Source organism: Rhinolophus sinicus, chromosome 5, assembly GCF_057876585.1.
Source record: "Rhinolophus sinicus isolate RSI-liver-muscle chromosome 5, RSI-T2T, whole genome shotgun sequence".
NCBI lineage: Eukaryota > Metazoa > Chordata > Mammalia > Chiroptera > Rhinolophidae > Rhinolophus > Rhinolophus sinicus.
In genome coordinates, this window is record NC_142505.1 from 94,111,867 (window position 1) to 94,137,452 (window position 25,586).

The 25,586-nt window shown below is 40.9% G+C and overlaps 1 protein-coding gene across 3 annotated transcripts in view; it reads left to right on the forward strand.

Annotated features, from left to right (window-relative positions):
• Positions 1-25,586, forward strand: part of SGCD (sarcoglycan delta) — an 837,085-nt gene that overhangs the window by 491,228 nt on the left and 320,271 nt on the right. For all 3 annotated transcript variants that reach the window (XM_074313830.2, XM_074313831.2, XM_019750404.3), the window contains one exon: positions 2,419-2,607. In XM_074313830.2, coding sequence (XP_074169931.1) covers positions 2,419-2,607 — 189 coding nt within the window. The remainder of the gene's footprint in view (positions 1-2,418; positions 2,608-25,586) is intronic.

The following is a 25,586-nucleotide window of genomic DNA, read 5'->3' on the forward strand; positions in this document are numbered from 1 at the left end:
TCCCTGAATTCTGGCAAGTTTTAACAATCTATGTATGAAAAAACATTATGTGTGATACTCATCTCCCTAGCCTCTTATAAATATTTATTGAATATGTCATTTCTGTTTTATAACTAAGTTATGTAATCCCTAAATTGGTTAGGACAAATGTCAGCGAAAAGGCAACTGGTGTGGTAGCAATACATGTATCTCTCATTTGTACCCTCATCTGTGAAGAATTTCTCACTGCTCATCATACCTATAAGAGTCAAAGACTTTCATTCTTGTCCTTGCCCTAGCCAAGCACAAGTGGGTAAGCGCTAGTCTTAGGTCACCCATCAAATTAGAATCAAAGGACATTTCAGATATGATTCTAAGATTCTGTGATAATTTTCTTAATTTATGGAATATGATTTAATGGAAAATAAAGGCCTAACTTTCTTCAGACTTATAAGACATTTTTTCCCCTTCTTAATGATATTTGTAAAAAGACCAGTGAGAAATGACTTTGTGATGTCCCCATGTTGTTACAACACAGCCCTGATCTGCAGGCTTGTAAGGAGCTGAGTAATATAATAGAGATTTTCTTAGAGCATAAACCTAACTGGTTGGTTGGGAACTCAGTGTTTTGGGAGCCCGAAGTGGAAATTTGCAAAGATACAAGCAAGAACTTCCCAGTGGTGTTTGGCTTGGACTTTTGTGCACCCCCCAGATGGCAGCAGATTTATAGTGGAGGGGAAATCATTCATTTAGTCATCAGTTATGCACTTATTTTTATTTTCATTTATTCATTCCACACACATATATTTAAACATATACTCATATTAGGGTTGTGTTCAGAATGAGACAGATGGCATGCAGACCTTTATTGAGCATTTCAGTTGACCATAGTAAGGATTCACTTGTTTTTTCAAGTGAAATTCCACTGATGCCTAAAGGCCATGAGTTCTCTGGGGGTGGGGGTGGGAGATTTTTACATTGTATGCATACATTTTAATGATTATCTGAAAACCATAAAATAATCATTCTGAATCATCTGGAAGATGACCTAATAACCAAGGATGTAAATGTAGGGCCCACATTTTGTTTATCACCATGGTCACTTCGGCACCACATGTGACTAATGTAATTGCTGTTGAGTAAGATGAAAATAAACAGAGGCAGCATTGATTCTTAAGGAGGAAGCATGCTTACATGAGGGCCATGTGAAGTAAAAATCCCCAAAAAGGGTTCTGCAGTAATGTGGGTGGAGAAAATTAGTAGGGGCCCTGTGGTCACGTGGTTCGTGGCCGAGTAGGGATGATGTACTCGGGTGATGCTGGGCTGAAGCCCTTGGCACCACGTTATGCAGTTTAGTTTTAGCAAATCATCCTCATCCTTGTACGTAGTCAGTTGTTTCCTGTTTTTAATGACACATGTTGGTAGCGTTGTTTGTATTTAATTTTAAAATTGGTTTTGGTTTTAGTATTGTATATAAGTGATAAGCTTACTTTGATGTGTGTCGGTACCTAATTATAATAGTAGTGCTGGTATACAGATAGCTTTTGTCAACAGCAGGGGTTTCAGAAAGCTTCCTTACTGTAAAGGGAGTTGGCATATTACTTAATATTGACAAGTATTTTTCTAACTTTATCTCACTCTGCTGTAATCACTGTTTAACTAACTCAGTCCTCGCAGTAGGCTGCAAGCCCCCGGAATGCATGTTCATACCTTACTTGACTTTGAGCCTCCTTTATGTTTATTTAATAAATGGGTTGGTTGACAACAATTAGAATTGTCTGACCCTTAAGGACTAACCTTCAGGGTAGTGAGTTCTCTGTCACGGGAAGCATTTAGGCACACGCTATCACTTGTTGAAGATTCTTGGGTCAAGTGAGGCTTAATCTGTGTGCTCATCAGCATCCCTTTGAACTCTGGAATAGAGGGAAGATCCAAATTGTCACTTTTGCCACTGACTTTCTGGCAATGCAGAATAATTGCACTCGAGGTCGTTACCCCCCAGAGAAGTTGCCCAAATAATATCATTATACCACCACAGTGATCTGCTGGGGTTAATCTGTTTTCTCAGATGAATTCTAAATTTTACCTTCAGGACTTGGATAGGACTTTGAGCGACTCCCTCACAAAGATGTTGGATTCTAAGAGACATTTGGGAAATGACTTCCTTGGAGTCCTTGCCTCCCATGACGTGTGGATGTGGACGTCTTGGGACACCTCATGAGAGATGGCTGCATAAAAAGAGAGGGCGGATGCAAGCATCCCTAAGAGCCTCTGTTGTCCAGAGGAAAGAGAGTGTTAGAGTTGTCGGGAAGGTGGAAATGTACAGGCCGCAGCCGCCAGCCATATCTCTTCATCAGTTGATGTTTTTCCTTTCTTTTTCCTCAGCAGTTTCCTCAGCAGTTTAATGTGAGTGCTTCTCTCTCACCTCCTTTATTTCAGATGCCTCAGGAACAGTACACACACCACCGGAGCACCGTGCCCAGCTCCGAGGGACCACAAGTGTACAAAGTGGGGATTTATGGCTGGCGGAAACGATGCCTGTATTTCTTTGTCCTGCTCCTGATGATTTTAATACTGGTGAACTTGGCCATGACGATCTGGATTCTCAAAGTCATGAACTTCACAATTGTAAGTAAAACCACACAAGTTTCTTTAGCTCTCTTTTGGGGCAGGGGAAAGGTGGGGCAAGGAGGAAGGTGGAAAAGTGGTGGCAGTGTGATTCAAAATAGCCAGCAACCAGGTGTTTTGGTTAAAATATATATATATATATATTTTTTTTTTTTTTTTTTTTTCCGGTTACCTGTAGGATGGACTTCTAGTTAATCTCAATTCCTCGGAGGCTAGTCATCCAATTTGGAGGCATTCCCTCCTTTACGATCTCCTGTATGCTTTCTCTCCATTTTGATAGCTGTGTTCTGTATCCTGTAGTTTACAAGCACTTTAAGTAAATAATGCAGGAGGAAATATGGGAGAAATTCAAAGTATAAAGTTTTCCTACATTTTAGTAGTGATTATGAAAGGTTTCGTGAGGTAGAACCTTGAAACAGCTCCGTAAAATTAGACTTTGGGGATTATTTAAGAATTGTAACTGTTTGTTTAAACTGGGTAGCTCATGACTATGGTTAATTGGGAGTCTCCTTGATATTTTTTGGTGGCTGGGGAGGGGGATATTCTCTTTGTCACTCCCTGGGTAAGATGGAAATAAGAGGAGCTTAGCCATGTTTCATTTTTTTAGGAATTTGTGAGTATACTTCTTCGAAGAAATTTTTGCTGTTGATACTTAGGGCCACTATACTGGTTGACTATTTGCTTGTTGGAATTCAAATGAAAAGAAAAGCCTGACAAAATTATTTCTAGAGTTATTCTAAGGTTGTTTTTCCAAAGGATTTCCTTTGCCATTCTACCAATATAAGTAATTTAACTTCTTAGGTCATAAAGGACCTGATGTCAAAAGTAAGTAGTTAAATTGGCAATAAAATAAATCCTCTTTGATAAAGATAAGTGACCGTAACACAAGTAACAGGGAGGTTTTCAGGTGGCAGTCTGCAATAGGATAGTGGATGTTTGCCTTTTCTGAATTTTGAAGTTCGTTTTTATCTTCAACACTATGCGTAGTCGCACTTCCTTGCCTTGCCTGGGCAGTGTCTTCTGCTTGGGCTGCCTTTCTTCATCTTCTCTGCCTGGCAAAACCTTTTCTGCTGTTCTTGTAGCTCCTTTTATGTATCTATTATTATACTTCACACTTCCGATAATAATTTTTACATGCATTTTCCATGCTGACTGAACGTTGGGAAGAGCAAGACTGCATCTTTTTTTCATGTGCCTTCATTCATCACAAATGGGAGGGGCTATTGGTGCTTCATTAGGACTTAATTAGGATGCCAAGATGAGTGACACTGCTCCAGGCATCAGAATGGCTCACTTATTAATACTTGTAGTTAAAGCTAAGAAACTAATCAAAAAATTACCTTGATTTTACAGATGTCTTTCTTGAGGTGGAAAATAGTTCCATTCTTTGTAAAATATAGAAAGTCTCTGGTACCACAACATTACATTTGGAGAAAGCTACAGGTCAATTTCCATGGGATTTTAGGGTCCAACGTAATATGCGCTAGACAATTGAAACACCTTAACTTCTGTTTCTGAATTAGACTCTGTAGACACTTTTTGAACTTGAACTTTACAAACAATTCAGAGAAGTGTTATAAACAGGTGAGAGAGATACGATCAGATGTGTAGTCCAGATGCTTGCACAGGTGAGAATGCAATGTAATGGGGAAAGTTTCTCAGAGTTTAGAACTCTCAAGGGTGTTCTGCTTCCATTTGGTCTGAAAGTGACCACAATTGCAATTTGTTGATATGCATGGTCTGTAAAGTTTTTATTTTGTATTTCACAAACGTGTAACATGGAAAAACTTCTGCATTGCAATTTTAAATTGGGGAAGACTGAAGCTAGGGTAGTAGACTGGAGAATAATGATTGAAAAGACATTTAAAAGATGGAATTGACACATCTAATCAACAACTGGTTGGAGATAGGAGTTGGGGGATTGGAAGATATTCTGGAATGCTCCCAAGATCTGGCTGGTGAGATGGTTGGATTGTGGGGCCCAAAAAGCAATATAGAATTTGTTACCTTCCCACTGGAACTTAGCTGAAACTCGTGTATCCCCTTACCCTATTTGGGTCTATTTTTGTTATTTTTACCTAGTTTGGCATGAAGTTAATTTATAAAACCTGCAAGATGTAGGGGTGAGTGTGGTGAATATGAACTCAAACCTTGATGACTGTGATATTACCCAAATATGGCTTCTAGAGTGTGTTTTATCTGGCAAGCCTAATAATCAGAGGTATATGCAAGTATATATTGAGTGACAATTCATTCTGTGTATGTGTGAGCTTAGGGAGCAATAGGACATTAAGGTAATCAGCTATAGTAAATAGGCTATTGCCCATAGTTAACTAAATTGATTGCCGAAATTGAGAGTTCTTAACGCTTTACCAAACTAAGTACATACTGAGGGGAGAATCATGCCATTATTAGTCATAATTGGTGCTTTGTAACAGTGATGCGTTTGAGCAAATAAGAGCTGAAGTGTCAGAAAATCGCTCTTTCCCTGCAAGTTCAAAGCATATTTTTCCCATCAACCACAGTATAAAACATATTCTTTTGGAATTATAATTCTACTCCACAAATAATTTACTGACAGGGAAGATCTTGAAAATGAATGAGATATTCACCAGTGTTATATTGGAGAATGTGGGGGTGAAAGAGCGAAGGAAATCAATGAGATGGCAGTTAAGCCTTTTATGCAGGGGCTGAAAGCATTGCCAATACGAAGGAGTGATTATTTTGTACACCTGGAATATTGACTAATTTGGGATTTGGGGAAGCTCACGCTATAATCAAACCCTGTGAGTAATAATGAACCAAGAAAATGATGTCATCTGAAAGGGTTTCTGAGGACTTGGCAATTTATCCAAGATTGGATATCCAGAATTTACTGTGCTGTCAGGTGTGCTTTCGGTGCCGTCCCCAAGGAGATATGCTAGAGGAGTCCTTCCTTTATAGCAGTCTGGACGAACATCTGACCAAGTTTTCTTTGCCCCAGGTGTAAATCAGAAGAGAGATGGTGTTGCTCTTGGCAGAATATCCTGGTGTTCGTCACTAGGCAGGACTGCAAGGTTACACTTTTCTCCTCGGTTTTTCCTACATGGAGGAGTGTGTATGGTTTACCTGCACTGTGAACACCCATAAGCCAACCTACCCTCATTCATCATACACTGTGCTATAAAAGGGTGCTAGTATTTATTAAGTGTCTGTTTTGTGCTTCACTGTGCTTGGCATTTAAAATATCTCATTTTAAAACCAACTCTAGAAATTAGGGATTATTACCTCCATTTTAGTAAAAGAAAACCAAGGCTGAGGTTTGAGAAGTTGATGGACGTGCTGAAAGACACACAGTAAGTGAAAGAACCGGTGCTGGACTTCAAAGCCCAACCTTTCCTACTGCACTGGACCCCTCCCCCCTAATTGCTATGATGATCTAGCTCTTCAGCAAAATGCTGAAGCTGGCAAAATGGTTCATTATCTTTGTTGCCACCCAGTCATAAATTTCGCTCCCATCTGAGGTATATCCCCTGACGTTTTCTGCCTAGAGAAGTTTCCTGGTAGTTGTGAATGTTCAGTGCTTATCTCACTTCTCTGCACTGTAGCTGATGACACTCTCCCTCTGCTGTGTCCTCTTTCTGTTTTATGCCCTTCCAGTATTAATGTAAATAATTAACATAAAATTACGAGTATAATAATGCCTGTGTCATCAGCTGGTGTGAAGAGTCAGTGAGTTAATTCGTGTTAAGCATTTATAGCAGCCTGTGACCCATAGGAAGACTCGATGTCAACAGAAAGTCACGAGCGACCCTGCACTACCAAATAGTGGTTAAGGGCTCAGACTCTGGAGACAGATGCTCTCGGTACAAATTTGCATTCTGCTACTTACTTTGGAAGTTTCTTAACCTCTCTGTGCTGTATTTTCCTGGGACTAATAGCAATACCTACCTGTTCATAGGATGGTTGTGAAGAATAAATGGGGAGATGGATGTAAAGTGCTTAGAATGGAGCTTTGGCACATAGTAGGTGCTTTATGTGAGTGTTTGCTACCATCGTTGTCACCATTTATTGAAGGCTCATGTGTGCCATGCACCAAGCTGTTGCAATTAATAAGTGTTATCTAACTTATCCTTCAGCAGGTAGGTACTATTGTGATACTGCCTTTACAAGGGAGTAGAGAGGCTTGATAACTTGATGGGCGATCCCACAGCTCCACAGTGGCAGAGAAGAGATTTGAATCCAAGCAGTGTCGCTCTGGAGCCTGGGCTGTTAGCCAGTGTGCTATATTGTGGGCTAGGGCTGAAAGCCCTAGCATGAGTGTCAGGGAACTGGGCGTCTAGCCAGCCATGAACTACCTCCCCTTGTTCCTCTGGGATTCGGTGTAGAAATGAGTGTGTTGACTTTGGTGTCCTTTAAGACTGTTGGAGCACTATGATTTGATCTTTTGGGCTTTGCCTCGATTGTGTGAGGTCTCCCTCTGTACAGGGCTGCTGCTTCTGCCAGTGCATTCTAGCAGCCCAGGCCAAAGTGCTCGACCTCCACGACCTCTCAAAAGACTGCGTCATTGATCATCTACACTATTATTTAGCACAAGTGGTTAAGTGGCAAATCTTAAAAGGCAGGGTAATTTAAGAGGTAAGACCTCTTAGCCAGTGAATGTGATATAATTCCTTGTTAGATGAAATAGGAACCTTAGGAATTACCTCATTGGACAGCCTCATTTTGCAGGTGATTGAACCAAAATAGAGAGTGTGAGGTTGCCTGAGCCAGCTTCAGCACACCAGTCCCACTGGGAACTCTCAGGGATGGAGATCGTATTTTCTTCCTCTTTGTAGCCCCAGCCTAGTGCTTGGTATACAGTCAACTTTCACTATGTGTTTGTTAATTGCCAGTTGCCTTTGTGCAGACCACATACATGAGATGATACATGTCAAGTACCTGGTCAGTGCCAGGTGCAGGGTGGGTCCTCAGTACAGTATAGCTACCTATACCTGTGCATGATAGCTCTCCTAACTTCTGTTTTTGTTTTTGTTTTCCTTCATCAAATATTATAAAATTCAAACCATTGTATATTTGATTATGTAAGAAATGAATGTCCACTTGTGTAATAAAAGCTTCTACAGAACTTACTTTCTAATCCCCCCCCCCATATAATCCTCATAAAAACCCTATGAGGTAGGCACCACTATTACATTCTACAGATGGTGAAGCAGAGGCTCCGAGAACTGCAGTCACTGGCCCAAGGTCACGCTGTCAGTGAGCGATGAAACTGAGATCGGGTCACAGGGAGTCGGCTCTAGAGCCCAGTCTCTTGATCAGTACCCTATGCTGCCCATTCTCCCAGTGCTATTTTTCATGAAGACAAATTGGATTTGTTCAGTGCAATGTCTGAAACATGATTTATTTACGCTAAAGTAAGATAAAGATCCACTGAGGGTCAGAGGAAGGCATTCTAATACTTGTAAATTGGACACATTGTAAAACAGTAAAAGCCAGAGAGAATGGCCAGCGTGTTCCATAACTCAGAACGCTGACATATCTTCTGCTTGGTGAGGGCTCAAGGAATTGTGACCCAGTCAAACTAACTGAAGTAGAGAGGAGTGAAGGTATCCATGTCACGGGGGGGTGCATGGGTGCATGAGTCCATGGGTGGGCCTCACAGCAGTGCGACCCAGAGCGCTGTCAGGAACCAAAGGCCCTCTGGGGATGTCTGCCCTCTGGCTTTCCTGGACCACATGCCATCCATTGATCTTGCCTGGAACATTCTCTTCTGTTTGTAGGCCAGGTACCCTCTACCCTTGCTTTGCTACTGATTAACTCACTGTGTTTATTCGGGTGTTCTGCCTCCTTGGAACTTCAACATGCATCTGCCTTTGACCTTCTCTGTTGGATGACCTTTCCCTTTCAGCTCCCACTTCTACCCGTCCCTGGCTCTTGTTACCCAGGTGAAATCCCAGAGAGGGAGCTGCTCTGGCCCAGCACACTTTGCACTTCACATGGTAGCTTGCTTACTTGCCCATAGATCCAGGGAGATCCCCCATCAGCTGCAGGCTGGGAGGACAGGGCCGTATCATTCTCAGAGTCCTGTTTCTTGAGCGGCCAGGCCAGGACTTTCCTCCATTAAGAGGTCAGAATTCACTTGAAAATAGTATCTACATTTGATTTTCTATAAACATTGTCCTTTGTAAGCTTTTATCTTCTCATTTATTCTCCCAAGTCCCCCCAGGTTAAGCTGACATTTTGTGTTTTGCTGTACCTAGTGTCATGGGGATGCCGGGGTTGGGAGGGGCATGTATGTACTGCATTTATTATTTTCCTGGCTGTTTCTCCAAGTAGGCTGTGAGCTCCAGAAGAGAGTAACCTAAACCTATTCATCTGTGTATCTACAGCTTTAAGCACCTTGGTAATTAGCACATCGTAGATACTTAGAATATTTATTGAACAAATGAATGAGAAAAAATATGAATCGGCAGTTACTTTAAAATGTGTAAAGATGGGTGAACAGAGCTTGGTATTACTCTTAAAATGAAATGTGAGTTGATGTATTAAGGTAGACAGACCATAAATAAGATGAGTGCTTGAATTTGATTATAAAAAGGTATTTTTAAAACAGACACTCCCTCCTGTGCATCAACTACCTGCTACATTTTAATTACATGAGAAGAGAAGGGTAATAATGGAGTGTGAAATAGAACAGAAATCGGAGACGTCATCGTGCTTAATACAGATTTGCTCAGTAAATGAGAGAAAATGATACTTTTTGGCTTCAGTTATACTTGTCATTTAATGCCATTAATAAATATATTGTGTGTGAGAGTACATTTCAGCACAGATGCCAGCTTCGCTTAGAACTATGGAGAACATCGTGTTTTCATCTCTCAGCTTTGACTCTTGTGGGTACTTTCCAACTATTAGCTCGCATTCATCAACCTGAAAAATTGCCAAATGTTATTCTTTAAGGTGGCATGAAAATTGTACTGCAGAAAAACAAAAGACAAAAATTGATTCTGTTCCATGATCAGTCCTGGGAAATGGGCTCTGTAATGTCCTATTTGTTTTGAAGCTAATTGTGTTTTATACCTTTATATGAATGCAAATCATCGAGGATGATTTTGGCCATTGTAATTGTTGCAAAATACTATAAACCAAGCGTGCTACAAATTTATACAATTGATTGGGCAAATTTGCTTCATTTCAGTCGGTATTTCTTCAGTGCACTGTGCTAAAGATTATAATAAATACAATTCTATACTTTAATAGATCATCATTTGCTAGGAAGAAAAAACATATAGTTAGTGTGTTCCAAAAAGGACAAATATTTTAAGTGGGTATGAAGAAGAAATTAGCTGAAGCCAAAAGGCACTGGAGGACTTCTTGAGTCGTAAAGGATGGATTAGACCTTTGGAGTGGTGTTTAAAGCAGAGCAAGCGCCATCATTGTAGCCTGAAAGTGGTTGAGTTAAACTTGGTTACAAAAGCCTCAGACCCCTCTGTTCCAGCACTGACAGCTCAGGCCTTTGGGGAGAAAGGAAGTTTGGGGGGTGGGGGGCGGAGGGGAGCTGACACTGGTAAGGTTAAACAGGATGCAAAATTATACTCGAGAGAGGTCAACCTGAGAAGCTGGAGATCCAATTATAAACAAATTACTGTGCATCTCCAGCCTATTATTTGGATCATGTTCACGACCTTTGCCACAATTATCCTCATTTCATACACTCAAAATTCATTTTGTATGTGTCTGAAATTGAAGAAAAGAATGTCAGAAAATCTCCCTGGAAACAATCGCTGTCTTCATAACATCACACACAGCTGCTCACACTGGGAAGTTTTAGGTCTAATCCGTCATGCAGTTGTGAATGAGTAACGGTCCGTAATCGGAAGTTGTGCCCACGTCGTGGAGCTCTGCTCCCCCTCCCCCTCACCGAGACGTTAAGCAATGGTAGGAGAGAAGTTCCAAACCCCAAGGGTCATGTGACCATAAGGGTCAGTCCTTCCACCACAGATGGGGGTCTGATTCAGGCTGTAGAAAGAAACGCAGTAAATAGGAGGAGGTTTCAGGTCCGTTGGGTTGCCTGAGAGTCTTAGTTAGGATTCTAAGTGCGTAAATGCTTCGTCTCAAACTGCACTGTCCAACATGGAATTAAAATTAAATAACATAAAAATGCAGTGCCTCAGTCACACCAGCCATATCACAAACACTCAGTAGCTATTGATACATGGGGTTAGTAGCTACCATCATCAGAAGAACAGATATAAAATATTTTCAGCATTGCAGAAAGTTCTTTGTTATAAAGCAGGTCTAGAATCTACTACCCTATTCCTTCGATCGGTCTTGGAGGGCGAGCTAAAACCTTGAACAAAGAAGTTTTTTATTCTCCTCCACACAACAATTGTTGCCTTTCCTTTCTGTGCCCTGGATGATTTTTAAAACCGGGAGCCATGGAATTAAGACAGGAAAGCAAACAAACAAAACTCCATTTAACACAAAGAGGAGAAGAAAGTTTCTCATAATCTGATGAGCAGTTGGCCCCAAATTACTATGTTTATAGCAGCTTTGTGCCTTTTCCACACACCCATTCTCTGTCTCCTCTCCTGCTTTCATTATTCCTGACTGGGAAGGTAGTGAGACTATGAGAGTTTTCTGTCTTGCGTTGTGAGGATCCAGGTGGACTTTCCTTGGATGGAGGGCTGACGGGGTTGAGGGGATCCGGGACCCTTTCTGAGCCTTATTCTCACAGTATGTAAAATATGCTGTTTAGAAGGTGGTATCTAAGTTTCTTCACAGCTCAGATAGTTTCTGTGTCAAATTGTTTTATCCTCCCATGTTTCTTTGGCTCAGAATGAGAGAAATTGGATCACTTTTTCCACTAGAAGTATATTTGTGTGTGTGTTTGTTTGCTCACACTATGTTTATATTTAGTTAAACAAAAATCCAAGCTGCTAGCTGCCAGAATACATCTCATGTGCCATTAAAAAAAAAATCTTAATCTATTCAGTTATTTAATGAATAATTGGTCTCATTATCTATTGCTACACAACCAACCACTCCAAAACTTCATGACTTCATAGAAAAGTGATGATTTATTTTGCTCAGGAAGCTCCAGTTTGGACAGCTCACTGGGAATGGCTTCTCTCTGCTCTCTGAGGTAGAGCACTTGAGCTGGGCAGACTCTGAGGTCTCAACAGCTGGAGCTGGAATCATCTAAAAGAGTGTTTCCTTACATGTGTGGGTGCTCGAGGCTGGCTGTGAGCTGGGCCCTCAGCAAGCCGGAGCACTTACACATGGCCCCACCTGTGTGGGCTCATCTGGGCTTCCATCCGCATGATCGCTGGGTTCCAGAAGGTGTTCCACTTTAGGTGGAGGTGCGTAATGCTATTAGGACCCAGACTCAGAAGTCAGGGAGCGTCCCTTCCACTTTGCTGTGCTGGTCAAGGCAGACACAAAATCCTGTCTAGATTCACGGGGATGGCACGAAGACTCCACCTGTGCAATGGGGATTGCAAGGTTCCAGAAGAGCATGGAGGATGGGGGATACAGTGGCTGGAATGGTGGCCCCTCAAAAGATATGTCCTTGCTTCCTCCCTGGAACCTGTGAATGTTGTCGTATTTGGGCCTCACCTAAATTACAGATCTTGAGATGAGGAGAGAGATCATTTTGGATTATCTAGTTGGGCCCTAAATCCAATGACACGTGTTTTTATGAGTCGGGCAGAGAAAAATTTCACACAGAGTTGGAGCAAGTATCATGGCCGTATAGGCAGAGATTGGAGTGCCAGCTGCCTCTGGAAGAAGGCAAAGCAGAACGGGCCCTTCTGCTCTAGAGTCTCCAGATGAAGCGTAGCCCTGCTGACACCTTGACTTTAGACCTCTGGCTTCCAGAACTCGGAGAGAATACATTTCTGTTGTTTTAAGCCATCAGTTTGTGGTCATTTGTCATGGAAACCACAGGGAACTGATGCAGAAGGAGTGCTGTGGTCATCTTCAAAAGTACCATCTTCCACAATAATGCCAACAACAGTAACTGCTACTGACCATGCAAATGCCACACAAGGAGTGCCTCCCTGTGTTACCACTCTTACTCCTCACAGTGACCCTGGGTGGGAGGCACTGTGAGCTCCCCTTTATTTACGAGGAAACTGAGGCACAGAGCGCTTCCTTAACCTGCCCAGCTGGTATGTAGTAGGGTCAGCTAAGAGACCCAGGTGTGTCTAACTTGAAAGTTGATGCTTTTCACTTTCTTCAGAAATGTTTACTGTCAAAAAATAAAATAAACATATTATAACCAATAATGTATTTACGCACATAATGTTCAAGGGCAGTGGAGGTCAGTGTGTGGGCAGGAGTTATGAGGACTGGACATTTGTAAACTACGTGAGGACTGGTTCAGCCATAGACCACTCAGGCAGTTTTAGCCTCATGAATATTTTAAGGAGTCATACTAACTATAACTGGCACCTGTGTTGTAAGAGTCATGATTTGGTTGCCTTTTGAATTACTTTTCTCTGACTTTGCTAAGCCATATGTGAATAATCTACTTGCTGCTTTGACAAAGAAGGATTTAAAGGAAGAAATTCTTCAGTAAGAGTCTAGCCTTTCTGTTTTGTAGAGAAACCTTCTAACTGTAATGCTTGTGTAGATAGAATTGTGCATTTCAGTCAGCTTTTAATTATCAACCAATTTTTTAAGTGGAGAACTTCTTACCATCCCTTAAAACTTGATTTTCTAGTAGTAGATGCTTTGTAGGTGTTTATGGTTGAAGTACGAGTAAAGAAAGCACTTTGGAGTCAGCGTAAGCCTTTTTCAGTGGGATATAATAATATAGAGTATTGAGTAATTTAATACCCACTTACATACCCAGTATGATCAGATGCTGTAATGGAGCCCTGTTTGTGTGGTTCTCTTGTCAAAAACTAACAGTAAAAAGATCTGTGAAGTCATTATCATTACCATCTTGGCATAATCCTCATTTTATTGCAATAGGTATTTTCAGGTGCCTACCATATTTCAAGGAACACAATTTAAAAAATTAAAAAACAAACAAACAAACAAACAAAAAACTTCATTCTACCCTCATAACATCCTTATGCTTTTTAAAAGTCCTTTACTCATTAGAAAGCCTGTTGACACTCTTGCATTATGTGATTCTTTATAAATACCCCAGTGGGAGAGACATGGCAGGGATTTAATTTTACCCATTGGATTGAAGGGGCAGCTGAGGTTCAGTGATCTGCTTAAGGTCTCATGCCTAATAAGTACTACAGCCAACCTCCCAGCTTCAGAATAAATAAAAATGAACAATGAGCAATAGACTTCAGCAGCAATTACCTTCTGCAGACTCCGGCAAGTTACGGAGTCAGTATTTATCGGACATATGGTGACAAACTCAGCATATTCTTGTTCCTTACCTGGCCATCACATTTGGCTTGGCCATTATCAGGGAGTTTTGACCATTAATACACAAGACTCTAATTGGCCATGTTAAGCAAGCATGTTTTTTCTCTCTGACAAATCTCTTAATTCCAACATTCAAAAAAAAAGTACTTTCCCTAAAACCCAAAGATAGAGGAAATATATCATTTGGGTCACTTGGTCTCTCAGCTGGGTTAAACCATCTTTGTGCCATTGTGGTTGGTTGCTATTTTAGAAATGAATGCTTTACAGTTCACATGAGAAATTTCAGGTATCCTCAGTTAAAACCTGCATTGCGTTTCTTGGCAAGGAGTGATAATTTGCGTCTTGTTCATTCACTGATGGAGAGCCTTGTACTTCTGACATTGTGGTTTTCTTTGAAAAATAATTTTCTGGTCTCAATTAGGTGAATGGTTCCTATTTGAAATTGTCAACTCTTCAGATCTTTTGTTACTCTAGTTACTATATCTGCTGACATTCTAATGAATAAATTACAATCATTTACTCAACAAATGTTTGTTGAGCTCTTCCTGGGGGCTAAGTACTGTGTCAGATACCGTAAGTACAGTAATGAACAAAAGTAAATGGAGTCCCTTCCTCGTGGAGCTTGCTGTTCAATGGAGAGACAAGAAAGTCACATGATCAAACACATGTAAAAATGCCACTAAAATAAGCGGATACTGTAAGAATTAATGAAGAGGTGATTTGGCATAATCAAAGAGAGGGCTTTCAAGACAAGATGATTGCATACATGTCCAAAGTGAAACTGAACAAAGGAAGACAAAGGAAAAAGAGATGATGGTAGTCTAGTTCCATTGTATGTAGTTCTCTAGAAAAATCTGATAACACTAATTTCCTCTGAGGTTGGAGTTAGATGTTATCCCGGGTGGGAGTGGTGAAGCAGGTGGGAAAGGCCCTTGTTCCCGTATTCACCTGAACATTTTGCAAGGAGAATGTACTTACGTAATTCTTGTGGGGTTCAAAAAAATGAATAAGAAGTTAAAATAAAAGAGAAAAATCATAAATAGAAAAGAAATAAGGATGTGTCATAATAGTTTCTTTAAGGACCATTTGGCGACATTGGGTTCAATTCGAGACCTCCCCCATAAGGATAAAACTTAATACAAATACTTTCTGCATTAGAAAAAGAGAGCTTGTTTATACCAAGTCTTTTGCATTCTTCACCTACTACAAAATAGTAGTTAGTCACTCTCAGGTACTAACTGCAGGGTTTGCAAATAAATTATTGTCGGTAGTAGGATGACACGTATGGCAAACATATTCTTTGCCAGATCAGACATGATGCTGAGCACCTAACATGGGGTATGTTATTTCAATCCCTTAACAATCCTAGGAGATGGGGCATTTGGTTACCCCCTTTTCCAAGGAGAGGAAATTGAGGCTTTGTAGAGAGGTCAAGTCACTTTCTCATGGTTGCAGTAAGTGACAGAGCTGGGATATGAAGCTGATCTGAACCCAGTACTCGTAACCACTGTGCCGTACATCCTCCCATGATACTCTGCAGGCTGAGAGGTCGCAGTCTTTATTCCTCAGCCCCCTGTCCTCATGCCTGTGGCATTGTAGGGACGGTTCCAATAGTCAGCAGCAGGGCACTGCAAGAATGCTGGTGGTCTGCAGTATCCCTAAGCTGCGCAGACTTCTAGAACTTTCTAAATGCCTGCATATTAGGATGAATACTTCTTATTCTCAGCTGGTGGTATGCCTCCCACACAGTTTATTGAGAAGTTGTCTTTGTGTTTTCTAATGGGACTTTTATTGATTCTCTTCTCTCATATTGGACAAATCACTTATTGAACTTAGAGAGGTTAAGAGGACTCACAACCAGCAGACTTAATTATATTGGAGCAAATCCTCTCAGTCCAGACTGCCCAGCTTCTAGGCTCATTTTCTGTCACAGTCTTATTGTCCAGAGCTGTTCTGATGCTTTGGACGGAGTCTGATTTGTGATAAAATGTGTTGTTAGAGAGGGACAGGGTTGTTTAGCAGGCTTTAGAGATGGCAGGCCTGGGTTCAAACCTAAACTCTGCTGTTGATAAGCCCGGTGATCTGGCAAAGTAGCTTAACTTCTTTGAGCTTTGCTTTACTCATTTGTAGTGGTGGGATTCATAATACCAGCTTTGCTGAGTCGTGATGAAGATTGGAGATAACTGGAAAGTAGAACGTGGTAGACACCCAGTAAATGCTTGCGATTATTACTGTCATCGTAAACACTTGAAGAGTTGACTTACAAAGAAGAAACAATGATTCAGCTGCTAAAATTCAGCGTAGAGTCATAAGCTCACTTTTACAGGAATGACTAATGGAGTCTTAAAAGCATATTTCATGTGGGCGTGGCAGAAATCATCACTGCCATAAGAATCACAGTCACTCAGATATTTTATATGTATGCATTATTACTGATTGAACTTAAAACAGAAATGTGTGAAACAGAGGAGACCACGTATAACCATTCTAGTGGTTGAGACAGCCTATAAAGAAGGAAACCACTATTATAAAATAAAATAATTACATATTGTTATAATGTTCTCTGAAGGAAATAAAGAGAGAGATGTGACAATGTGTAACCGGGCATGGCTTGCTTTAGACACAGATCAGCATATGCATCCCTGGAGAGGTGAATTTTAGTAGAAGCCACAGGAATGAGATGGAGACAGCCAAGCAAAGAGCTGAGGGAGATTCCAGGCAGAGGGAGAGGCAAATGCAAAAGCCCTGATGGGGGGAAATAAACAAAAGAAAACATGGAGCAGGCAGTCTCTGTACAATGGTAAGAAGAGGGAGTTGCCATTCAGTCTTCAGTGTAGGAAGGCACACCCTCAGTAAGAGGGAATGAGGAAAACCACCCTTGCACTTGAGTCCCTGCTCTGCACAATGTCATTTATCAGAGGCCATTGAATCTTCATTAGCTTATTCCTGATTTGTATGGTGTGATGCTTACAGAGGTGATAAGGAAGTCTTGTCCTCTTGGATGCCCTGTGCCTGTAGCGGGTCAGTTCAAAGTCAATATCCCTATCTGTCAAGGAAGATTGATTGTCCACGTGCCCTAGAATCAGAGGTGATGGCGTGAAGGCTGCTAAACTCATGGCTAACCTCTGAGATAGCACCATTGTAGAAAACTTCCAATAATGGATACATTGGAGAGCAATTTATGAATGTATACTCCATTTGGTTTTTCAGAATTCACAACAACCTTAAAGTATTGTTAATGGGCTCCACTATCTAATCAGGGAATTATAGCTATTAATTGCTATTTCTGAGTATTTGCATTTAATTAAGGGGTACTCTTGAGAAAATGAGGGACAGCATAACCTCAAAATATGGCTTTACATCTAGGATAATTGACTATAATTTCTGTCTTTGTAGCTTCCCTAAATTGTTTATTTTTCCAGATGGTTCATAAAAGCTATGATTTTACCTCTTTCCTTTCAATGGGTGAGCAGCGGTTTCTTATAAAAGCTTATATGGTTTAGTTTTCTAAACTGAATTAAAACTTAATTCGTCAAAAATCCACGTATGTTTATAAAATTCATGCAAGCATAATTAATTTCAGTTAATTGCATAAACAGCTTTTCCATACAAATAGTAACCTTTCCTCTGCTACCTCTAAATGTCAAATTTCAGGTTATCTATATTTCTACCCTTCCCTGGTAATGCTAAATCAACTTGCATAATTCTAAAAGTATTACTCTCTTCTTTTTTTCTTTTTTTGATTTATGACTTTTATCATGGAAGTCAGTGATGACCTTGGCAACCCATGTTTCATATTTTGAAAATGCGATGAAAACTTATACTAGAAGAGCATTGCTTTTGTTTTGATGGAAGCCAACAAAAAATAGAAATGTGATTTTGATATGTTTTCCTAAGCCCACCACTTCTCATAAAGTTTACCTAGATGTTTTTAGTCTGTTTGAATGACAGTTCAAATTATATTAATCAGCTAAATGTCAAAAAGAATAGCTACTATTTTTTAAAAATCTCCTGATATTTCCAGGACTTCTCTTCCTGAGAAGAATGATAACTTGACCATACACTGAGCCTGATTCTCTTGCTGCAGATGCAATTCCTTTTGCAGAGGTCCTTAGGAAGCCATGTTTAATCCCAAGGAATTACTCTTTGGAAGCAGGCCTTCTCACTTGCTTGGCAGTTAAACTTTATTATTAGTTCCATCATTGTTTCCCTAATAAGTCTTGCATATAAATTGAGGATGGTAAAATTCTGCCTTTTTCTCTCTTCCTTGTTCATTTTCTGGAAGGGGGTGGGTGTTGCTTTTGATGTTCTTCCAGAAGACACAGAAGCTTCTTTCCCAGGAGCACACAGCAAAACTCTCCACCTGTGTCCACCTCAATGGCATTGCACACCCATCTCTGGCCTGGTACCTGTGGCCAAGGAGTGTGATTGTGAACACTGGCTTGGGCCTGAGTCACATGTGCCACCCTAGTATCCACAGCCCACGGGTTATGCAGGGAGGCAAGGGAGCAGAATGAGAAGGAGGGTCATCCCTAGTGAAGGGATGAGGATGTTGGGAAGACAATCCCAGGGGCCTCTCATGGAGCTGAACGTACCGTGTTTTACTGGGATTGTAACAGCAAAAGCCTGGGACACCTCTTGACTGCAGACTGACTTTTGCTTCCAGATGGTCAAAAAGTGTTCTTCCTTGCTATATTTCTCCGAGGTTCATTAACAACCAGTATTATAGAACCAATTCAAAAGGAACATGTTTTCAGTGCCTATCTTATTATTAGCTCCAGGGCTACATTTAAAAAAAAAAAAGCATAACGAAATCTATGGAATATTTAGAAAAAACCTGGCACTTTGCAGAATTGGTTTGGGGGCCGGTGCATGGCTTCCATTTGGAAGGAAAAGTGTCTGGCAGTTGCATGAATTGAAAAACTTTTGGTCTGTCTCTAGGCTGCAGTTAGCCGTAAGCAGGTGACAAAAGAGAAATACTTTTGTTGTTACTTTCAGAGTATGTGTTACTTTCAGAGGATCTGTAGAGGTTCAGTACCCTTTTAGTCTTGTTCACAGACTCTAGGAAGTTCGTTTGCCCCTATGTGTATGAAGGCTCGCTCCCTACCTTTGTGGCATTTTCCTCATTTCAGAGGATAAGAAATGGGAACTGGCTATTGTAAGTGAGAGGACAGTGCTTCAAGAATAATGAGAGTCAGTCCTCCTTTCCCCTAGGGGTCGGTAAAGCAAAAGTACACACAGACTTAGTAGCCTTTTCTAAATAGCTATCATTGCCATTTTCTCTCCAGAAACATGTGGAGTCTTATCATTGAAAGTCAGGAAACTTGAGTTATGGTCTGGGTCTTGCCCCAGCTCTGGGACCTTGGGTACACCACTCATCCCCTCTGGGCATCTGGCTCATGTTGACAAAATGGAGGGTTTCAAAATCATACTGAACCAAGTTATATTTCAGATTGCTTTTATCTTTAAAGTTGTAAACATCTGGAATGGAGCCATGTAAAAAACGGACTTTTGAGTTTAAAATGGTATCTTAGTAGCCTCTCTTAACTATCTACTAAAATGTCTAAAAACAGAGAATGAGGAATTATTGCATCCTCAAAAACTAGGCATGGCAATCAATCACTAACCAAAGTCTTGGAGGAATTTTCATGAACCTTCAACGTTTATGAAACTGCATTAAAGGACATAATTAAAGGTATCATATGTTAAGCCATTGGAAAGAGAAAGTCCCTTTCCTCACCACAAGTTCCCTGGGAGATACTTGGGCTTTAGACCCATATCTGTGCCTGGATGCAAAATCTAATATCAGTAACAACAAACATTTCCACTTCTTTTTTTCATGGGTGCTGTCTTCAGTTCTCTTGCCCCTCAGGGAATACACGTGTTTGTGTGTGTGTGCATTGTGTGTGCACACACGTGCGCGCGCACACACACACATATACACATATATAGACACGCACATACATATAAATACATACACATATACACATACACATGTATACACACCTGTGTGCACACATGCATTCACTTATATATACATACACAGGAATATATGTATGTATATGTACATATACATGTATTCATACACACAAACTAGTGAAACGCTACAATCCCAAAAACACAACAGCCAGAAATAGAGTAGAGCCAAGAGATTTTGTGTCTTGGGAGATGCAGATCCTACATGGGCAAGAAAGGTACCAGGAGATGAGAGTAGCCATGCAAACTGGAAACTGTCCTTCAAGAATTTTATCTGCTCAGAGTGTGAAAGATGAGAGCCTTCCTGCCACCTGAGGGAAACTTGAAGCTATGGACGAGAAGGGCGCTGAGTCCGTAGTCATGGGGACAGAGTGCACCCAGAGCAGCGTCACATCTGGATAGGTCCTTCCTCCTTGTGTGAATGGAGGCAATACGGAGCTTATGGGAAAAACTATAAAGCAAGACACAGAAACAGCAGCCTGAAGACATGCAGAAAAAGCGCACTGCTGAAAATGATTTACTTTGCACATCAGAAGAAAGACCTAGAAAACGACTGAGCGGATGGTGGTGGAATAGAGAATGGCAATTATGAGTTCTCTGTGGCGGCAGAATGGAAATCCATAAGAACAGCTCACACCGAGGCAAACCGATCACAGGATGAAGGGAAATGACAGGAAATGTTGGAAGGAACTAAAAAGGCAATACAAGAATTAAAACCCACTTTGGAATCAGCAAAGAATTCAGAGAAAAAGTAAGAGAGAGAAAAAGTAAGTCAGCTAAATGAAGAATAAAAAGGAAGTACTTTCCCAGAATGAATAAGGAAGAAAAGTGATAAAGCAGAAGAAAAACAATATGATTGCTTTGGTGGGTAGAGAGTGAGTTGAAACTATAGCAACTCCTGACTGAGAGACTAGGACTGAGGCTAACACATCAAAAACATAATCGAAGAACATTTTTCTGAGCTGGACATGCATATTGAAAGGTTTCATTGAGAGCCAGGTAAAATAAATGACAACCACACCCAGATACATCCAGGAAAACCATATGCTTCCATGTAAAAAGAGAAACATTTTACGAAAGAACAAAAGTCATGCTGATTAAGAGGAAAGCAGTAACAAATAGAATATCTAGACATTTCTGAAGGCAAAAAACGCATTCCAAGAGTGTTATAGTAAGAGAAGTTGTTTACCCGAAGACAAAAACTAAAATGCTTGAGAAAACTAAAATACAACTAAAACTAAAATGCAGGAGAATATATTCCACCTTCTCTATTTGCTCCAGCCAACTGAAAACTAAATACAAATTAAGAACCCCAAAATCAGAAGGTTGTGATATAAAATGACTGACAGGTAAGCTGGAACCGTTTGCATATGAAAGATTTTTCAACATTTTCTGAAAACTATGAAAGGCAAATATAACATGTAATAAAAAGACTATGTAACATATCCTAAAAACCGGTATCTAAGGTGCCAGATTATATCCGTAAGTACCAAAATGGTGTCGGTAGGGGATGCAGGGAGGAGAGCAAGAAGAGACAAATTTGTGTAAAAGTCTATGTATTCCGTAGGAGCAATTTAAAAATTACCATTTCTGTCTTCACTTAGGTAGTAAGTGAAATGTAAACTAAAGAATTGAAAAACAAAAACAAAACCAAAAACCTGTTTTAAGAGTCTATTCCTTCTAATCCTGGGAGCAGGGGAGGAAGAAATTGTAATTCCAAAGCAGCAGACAGAAAGCACTAGACAGACAGTCAAACAAGCATGGAGGGTATTCAGATTAATTTAAAAGACTCAATCTAATCACTTGCTAATTCTAACATGGAAATAATCATGTAGCCTCATGGCATAGCTGAACACGCAGAACATCGTTTAGTCATAGATCTTTGAGGAGGAAGCGATGTCAAGACATTCTGCACCACTCCCTGCGCCCTGCAGCAGGCCTGGTAAGGGCCCTGCCACAGCCAGGCTGGGGGTTGGGCAGGCTCAGCGGGGCGGAGACAGTGGTGGCTGGTGTTTTTGGTATTTTCTGGCAGTGGTGTCTGGTGTTTTTCACTCTGCTGTGGTTGCTATTGTAAACTAGTTTCTGGTGGTGCCACATGGGCCTGGTGACTCAGCAGGAGCATTGTGCCAGGGATAAATAGCATGACTTATCTGAGCTAAGTTTGGCCTTCAGAAATGCTGTGGGGTCTGCACCCTTATGTGGAAACCTTTGTGCATAGTTCTTTGGTGCTTACAACTCTTTTTCTTTTTTCTTCCCTAAGCGAAGAGCTTCTTGGGAAACACAGAGACCCGTTTCAGCTTCTGCTGACCAGAAATTGGGGTTTCTCTTCAATGTCTTCAGCACATACAGTCTGTACTCTATGCTTTAGCACATAATTGTATGTATTACTTTATCTTACATTATAAAATGGCTCTTCAAAAGAAAACCTGTATCCTAAAAAACAAGAACATAGGCTTCTTTGTTACTCCCAGTATATTTCTCATTCTTTTAGACCTCTGTAGCTTCATTTTATAAATGGCAGTACCACTTTGCCTGCTTTTAGCAGTGGGGTAGACCAGATGATTCCCTGAGATTCCCTCCGGTTCTGAGATCTCTAAGTGTTTGTGGATGGTTGTGTGTATGGGAGAGGGTTTAACTTTACCAAAAGAGCTAACAGATTATTAATTACCCTCCTCAGGCGAAGTGCTATACACTGATGATTTCTTTACTCACCCCAGGGCTTGGAACTGAATTGTGAACATGGCGGCTACTCCCTGGAGACTTGGGTTTATGGTGTTGCATTTCCTTGTGTCACCTAAGGACACGGGAGTCAGTTAACAAGGACGTTGGCAGCTTTGGATGAGGAGTCCAGAGAGCCCACTGGCAGATCTGCATTGAATGTGGCCTAAAATATTCCACTTAGAATTCTCTAGCTAAACTTCCATTTCTAAAATGCAAAGTTTGGATTCAGTTAGGAGACGTGGACTGGTCGTTGGCCAGGCTGGCCGGCAGAGGGTGTCAGTGGGCCGTCAGGGTGTTGAGACTTTTGTTGTCAATACAGAAAGCCTTTAGAGGAGAAGCCTGTGCCTCTCAGTTTACCGCAGTCCTCACCACTCCCTGATGTGACCCTAGTCTGTGCCACTCATTTCTGTTACCTTATTAGTCTTTACAGGCATTTGATAGTCATCTGAAAAGGGTGGAGGATTATGAGTTAGGTTTCTAACGTTCGCTTTTCTGCTCTGCAAATTCTGGACAGTCAGTGTGCAAAGGTATTTTTAAAAAGACTTTGAAGGTTAAAAACGATCCAACTAATTAGAACAAATTGATGGGGAAAAAATGTCAACCTAGGAAGATACACCAGAGCAATTCCAAATGGGTTTTAAAATAGAAATAGAAAAGCTGCATCAGTCTACTTGTTTTCAGGTGCCTTCTCTTCACAGTCATTAGTTTGGCCTGAACTACACCAAAATGGTCCTAATGACCCTAGTCACAAGAGCAATTGCAGGTTGTCTAACTTGGTTAAATTCTTTTCTGTGTTATATTGTTAATGATTCAGCATGTCACGGCTTGAGTCAGGTGCTCTCAGAGGGCACCTTCCTTAAAGGTCAGTCACTCTCCAGAAATCAGCATCCAAGATTAGGACTGCAGAGTCTGCTCGGTGACCTTGGGAGAAAAGTGATTTCTTAGACAACAGGATTCGGGGGGCATGGCTCTATGGAGGGAAAGCCCCGCTTGGCAATGCTAAAAAAGAGCAAAGAAGCTGGTGACAAACAGGAGTGTGTGGAGGGACGGGTCCTCTAGGACTTAGGGCAGCTCTTTATCAAAGGGATGCGTGGTGCTCCTGAGGGAGGTGGCACATTCCTTGTGTGCCAAACACAGTTCAGGCTTCATGTTCCTTACCTCATTTCAACCTCACCAGAGGCCCAGGAAGGAAACAGTCTTATCACAAGGTGACAGAGGAGGCAACTGAGGCTTGGAGAGGTGAAGTACCCGCCCATGTGAGAGTGATTGCAGAGTTTGCATGTCTCCTGAAGGGCACGTAACTACCCTCTGCACATCATGCCTGATGAATGATGTATGCCTTTTATTCATTTGTTATGTTGTTAGCGTGCCTGAAAATAAGTTTCCAGTAAATGTTGACGTGAGAACCCCTGGTTGCCTGCATGGGATTGTCAGTATGAAACCAGCAAGGCTTAAATATGTGTATTCCAAGAAAGAGTGCAGGTGAACGCATAGTGCTTTTTTGGGGTGAGGGGAGTTTTTAAAGAGAGATCATTCCATGACATCAATAGGAACCAAAAAGAAAGGCAGGGGATGAGAGGGAGATTTTGTGAACCAACAGAACAAGAGTGATGAGAAAGGGTTATATTAATGTAGTCAGCAAAGCAGTATGTGTTTTAAAATAATAAGACTCTAATTCCTAAGATTCTGTGGGAGGCCAATAGAGGACTTATTGTATTTTTTCCCCACTTGCAAAGCAGCATGTAGATGATTCATGTACTGGAGAGAAAAAAAAAAAGATTTATTTTTTAATGACATGCAGTTGCCAGCTTAGTTTTCTATTTTTACTCTACCCTCATCCCTGAGCATGTTTCTCCCTTATTTAGGAAACCTGCAACTACAAATATGTTCAATTCATTTTCTTCCCTTTCTGTTAAATATAGAGAACAATGCTTATATTGCCATGCCTAGGGATTATTTTAAGCAGGACTGAGAGCAATTCAAACAGGCAGTCTTCTGCTGTTAGCATCGTGCAAAAGTAGATTTTTTAAAAAAAATTTTACTGACTCTGGAAGATGTTTATAATTAGGAATAATGTTTAATATTGTCAATTGAGGGATAAAATAATCTTTGAGATTCGTTATACTGAGACAAGTAGTTTTAGGATTATGTAGGGGACACTGTTAGTTTTTCCATGATTCTTGGACATGGGTGGCATGAGTTAAGACTTCCTCTTGTAGGCCATATATAAACAGGATTAGAGCCACATACAAGAGAGAAGAGAGAGACCTAAGTGTCAGGTGTGTGACATCCCTAGTGTTGGAATTGTTCCTTTAGAGAAGTGGGGAGCTGAGCCTGGATTCAAAGTACGAGACTCCTCCTTAGTTGCTAACTGCTTCAAGACCCCAAGGTTTGCATTTTGTCTCTCAAAGCACTAGGGAAATTTATCCCTTTTAAATGTTTCTCTTAGTCCTTCTTGCCTCCCTCTCCATTGTCACTGCCTTCTTTATCTCATCTTAATTCCTACTGGCTACTGCAGGTCTGGCCTTACCCAACTCATCTTTCTTAAATGTGCTTCTTTGATCTCCATGCCTTTTTGTCTGATGCTTGCAGTACATCTTTGACTTGTATATAACAAAAGATACAGGACACATTGACTACACTCACCTGCCTTTCATATGTTGAATTTCAACTTTCGTGTAGCAACTATCATTTTCCAGTTATTATATGATGACTGCTCCTCCCATGTCCCCATCAAAAGGTTTTCTGCCATCAGTGTAAAAATGCACTGAGTTTTCCTTAATTCTCTTAATAGTTAAAAAACAAAACAGTGTGAATGGTGAACAGTGAAGTCTCCAGACAGTTGAGGCAGAGTAGGACAGCTTTAGGGGCATTGACAGTGCTGAATTTGTATTCTTGAATGGGCC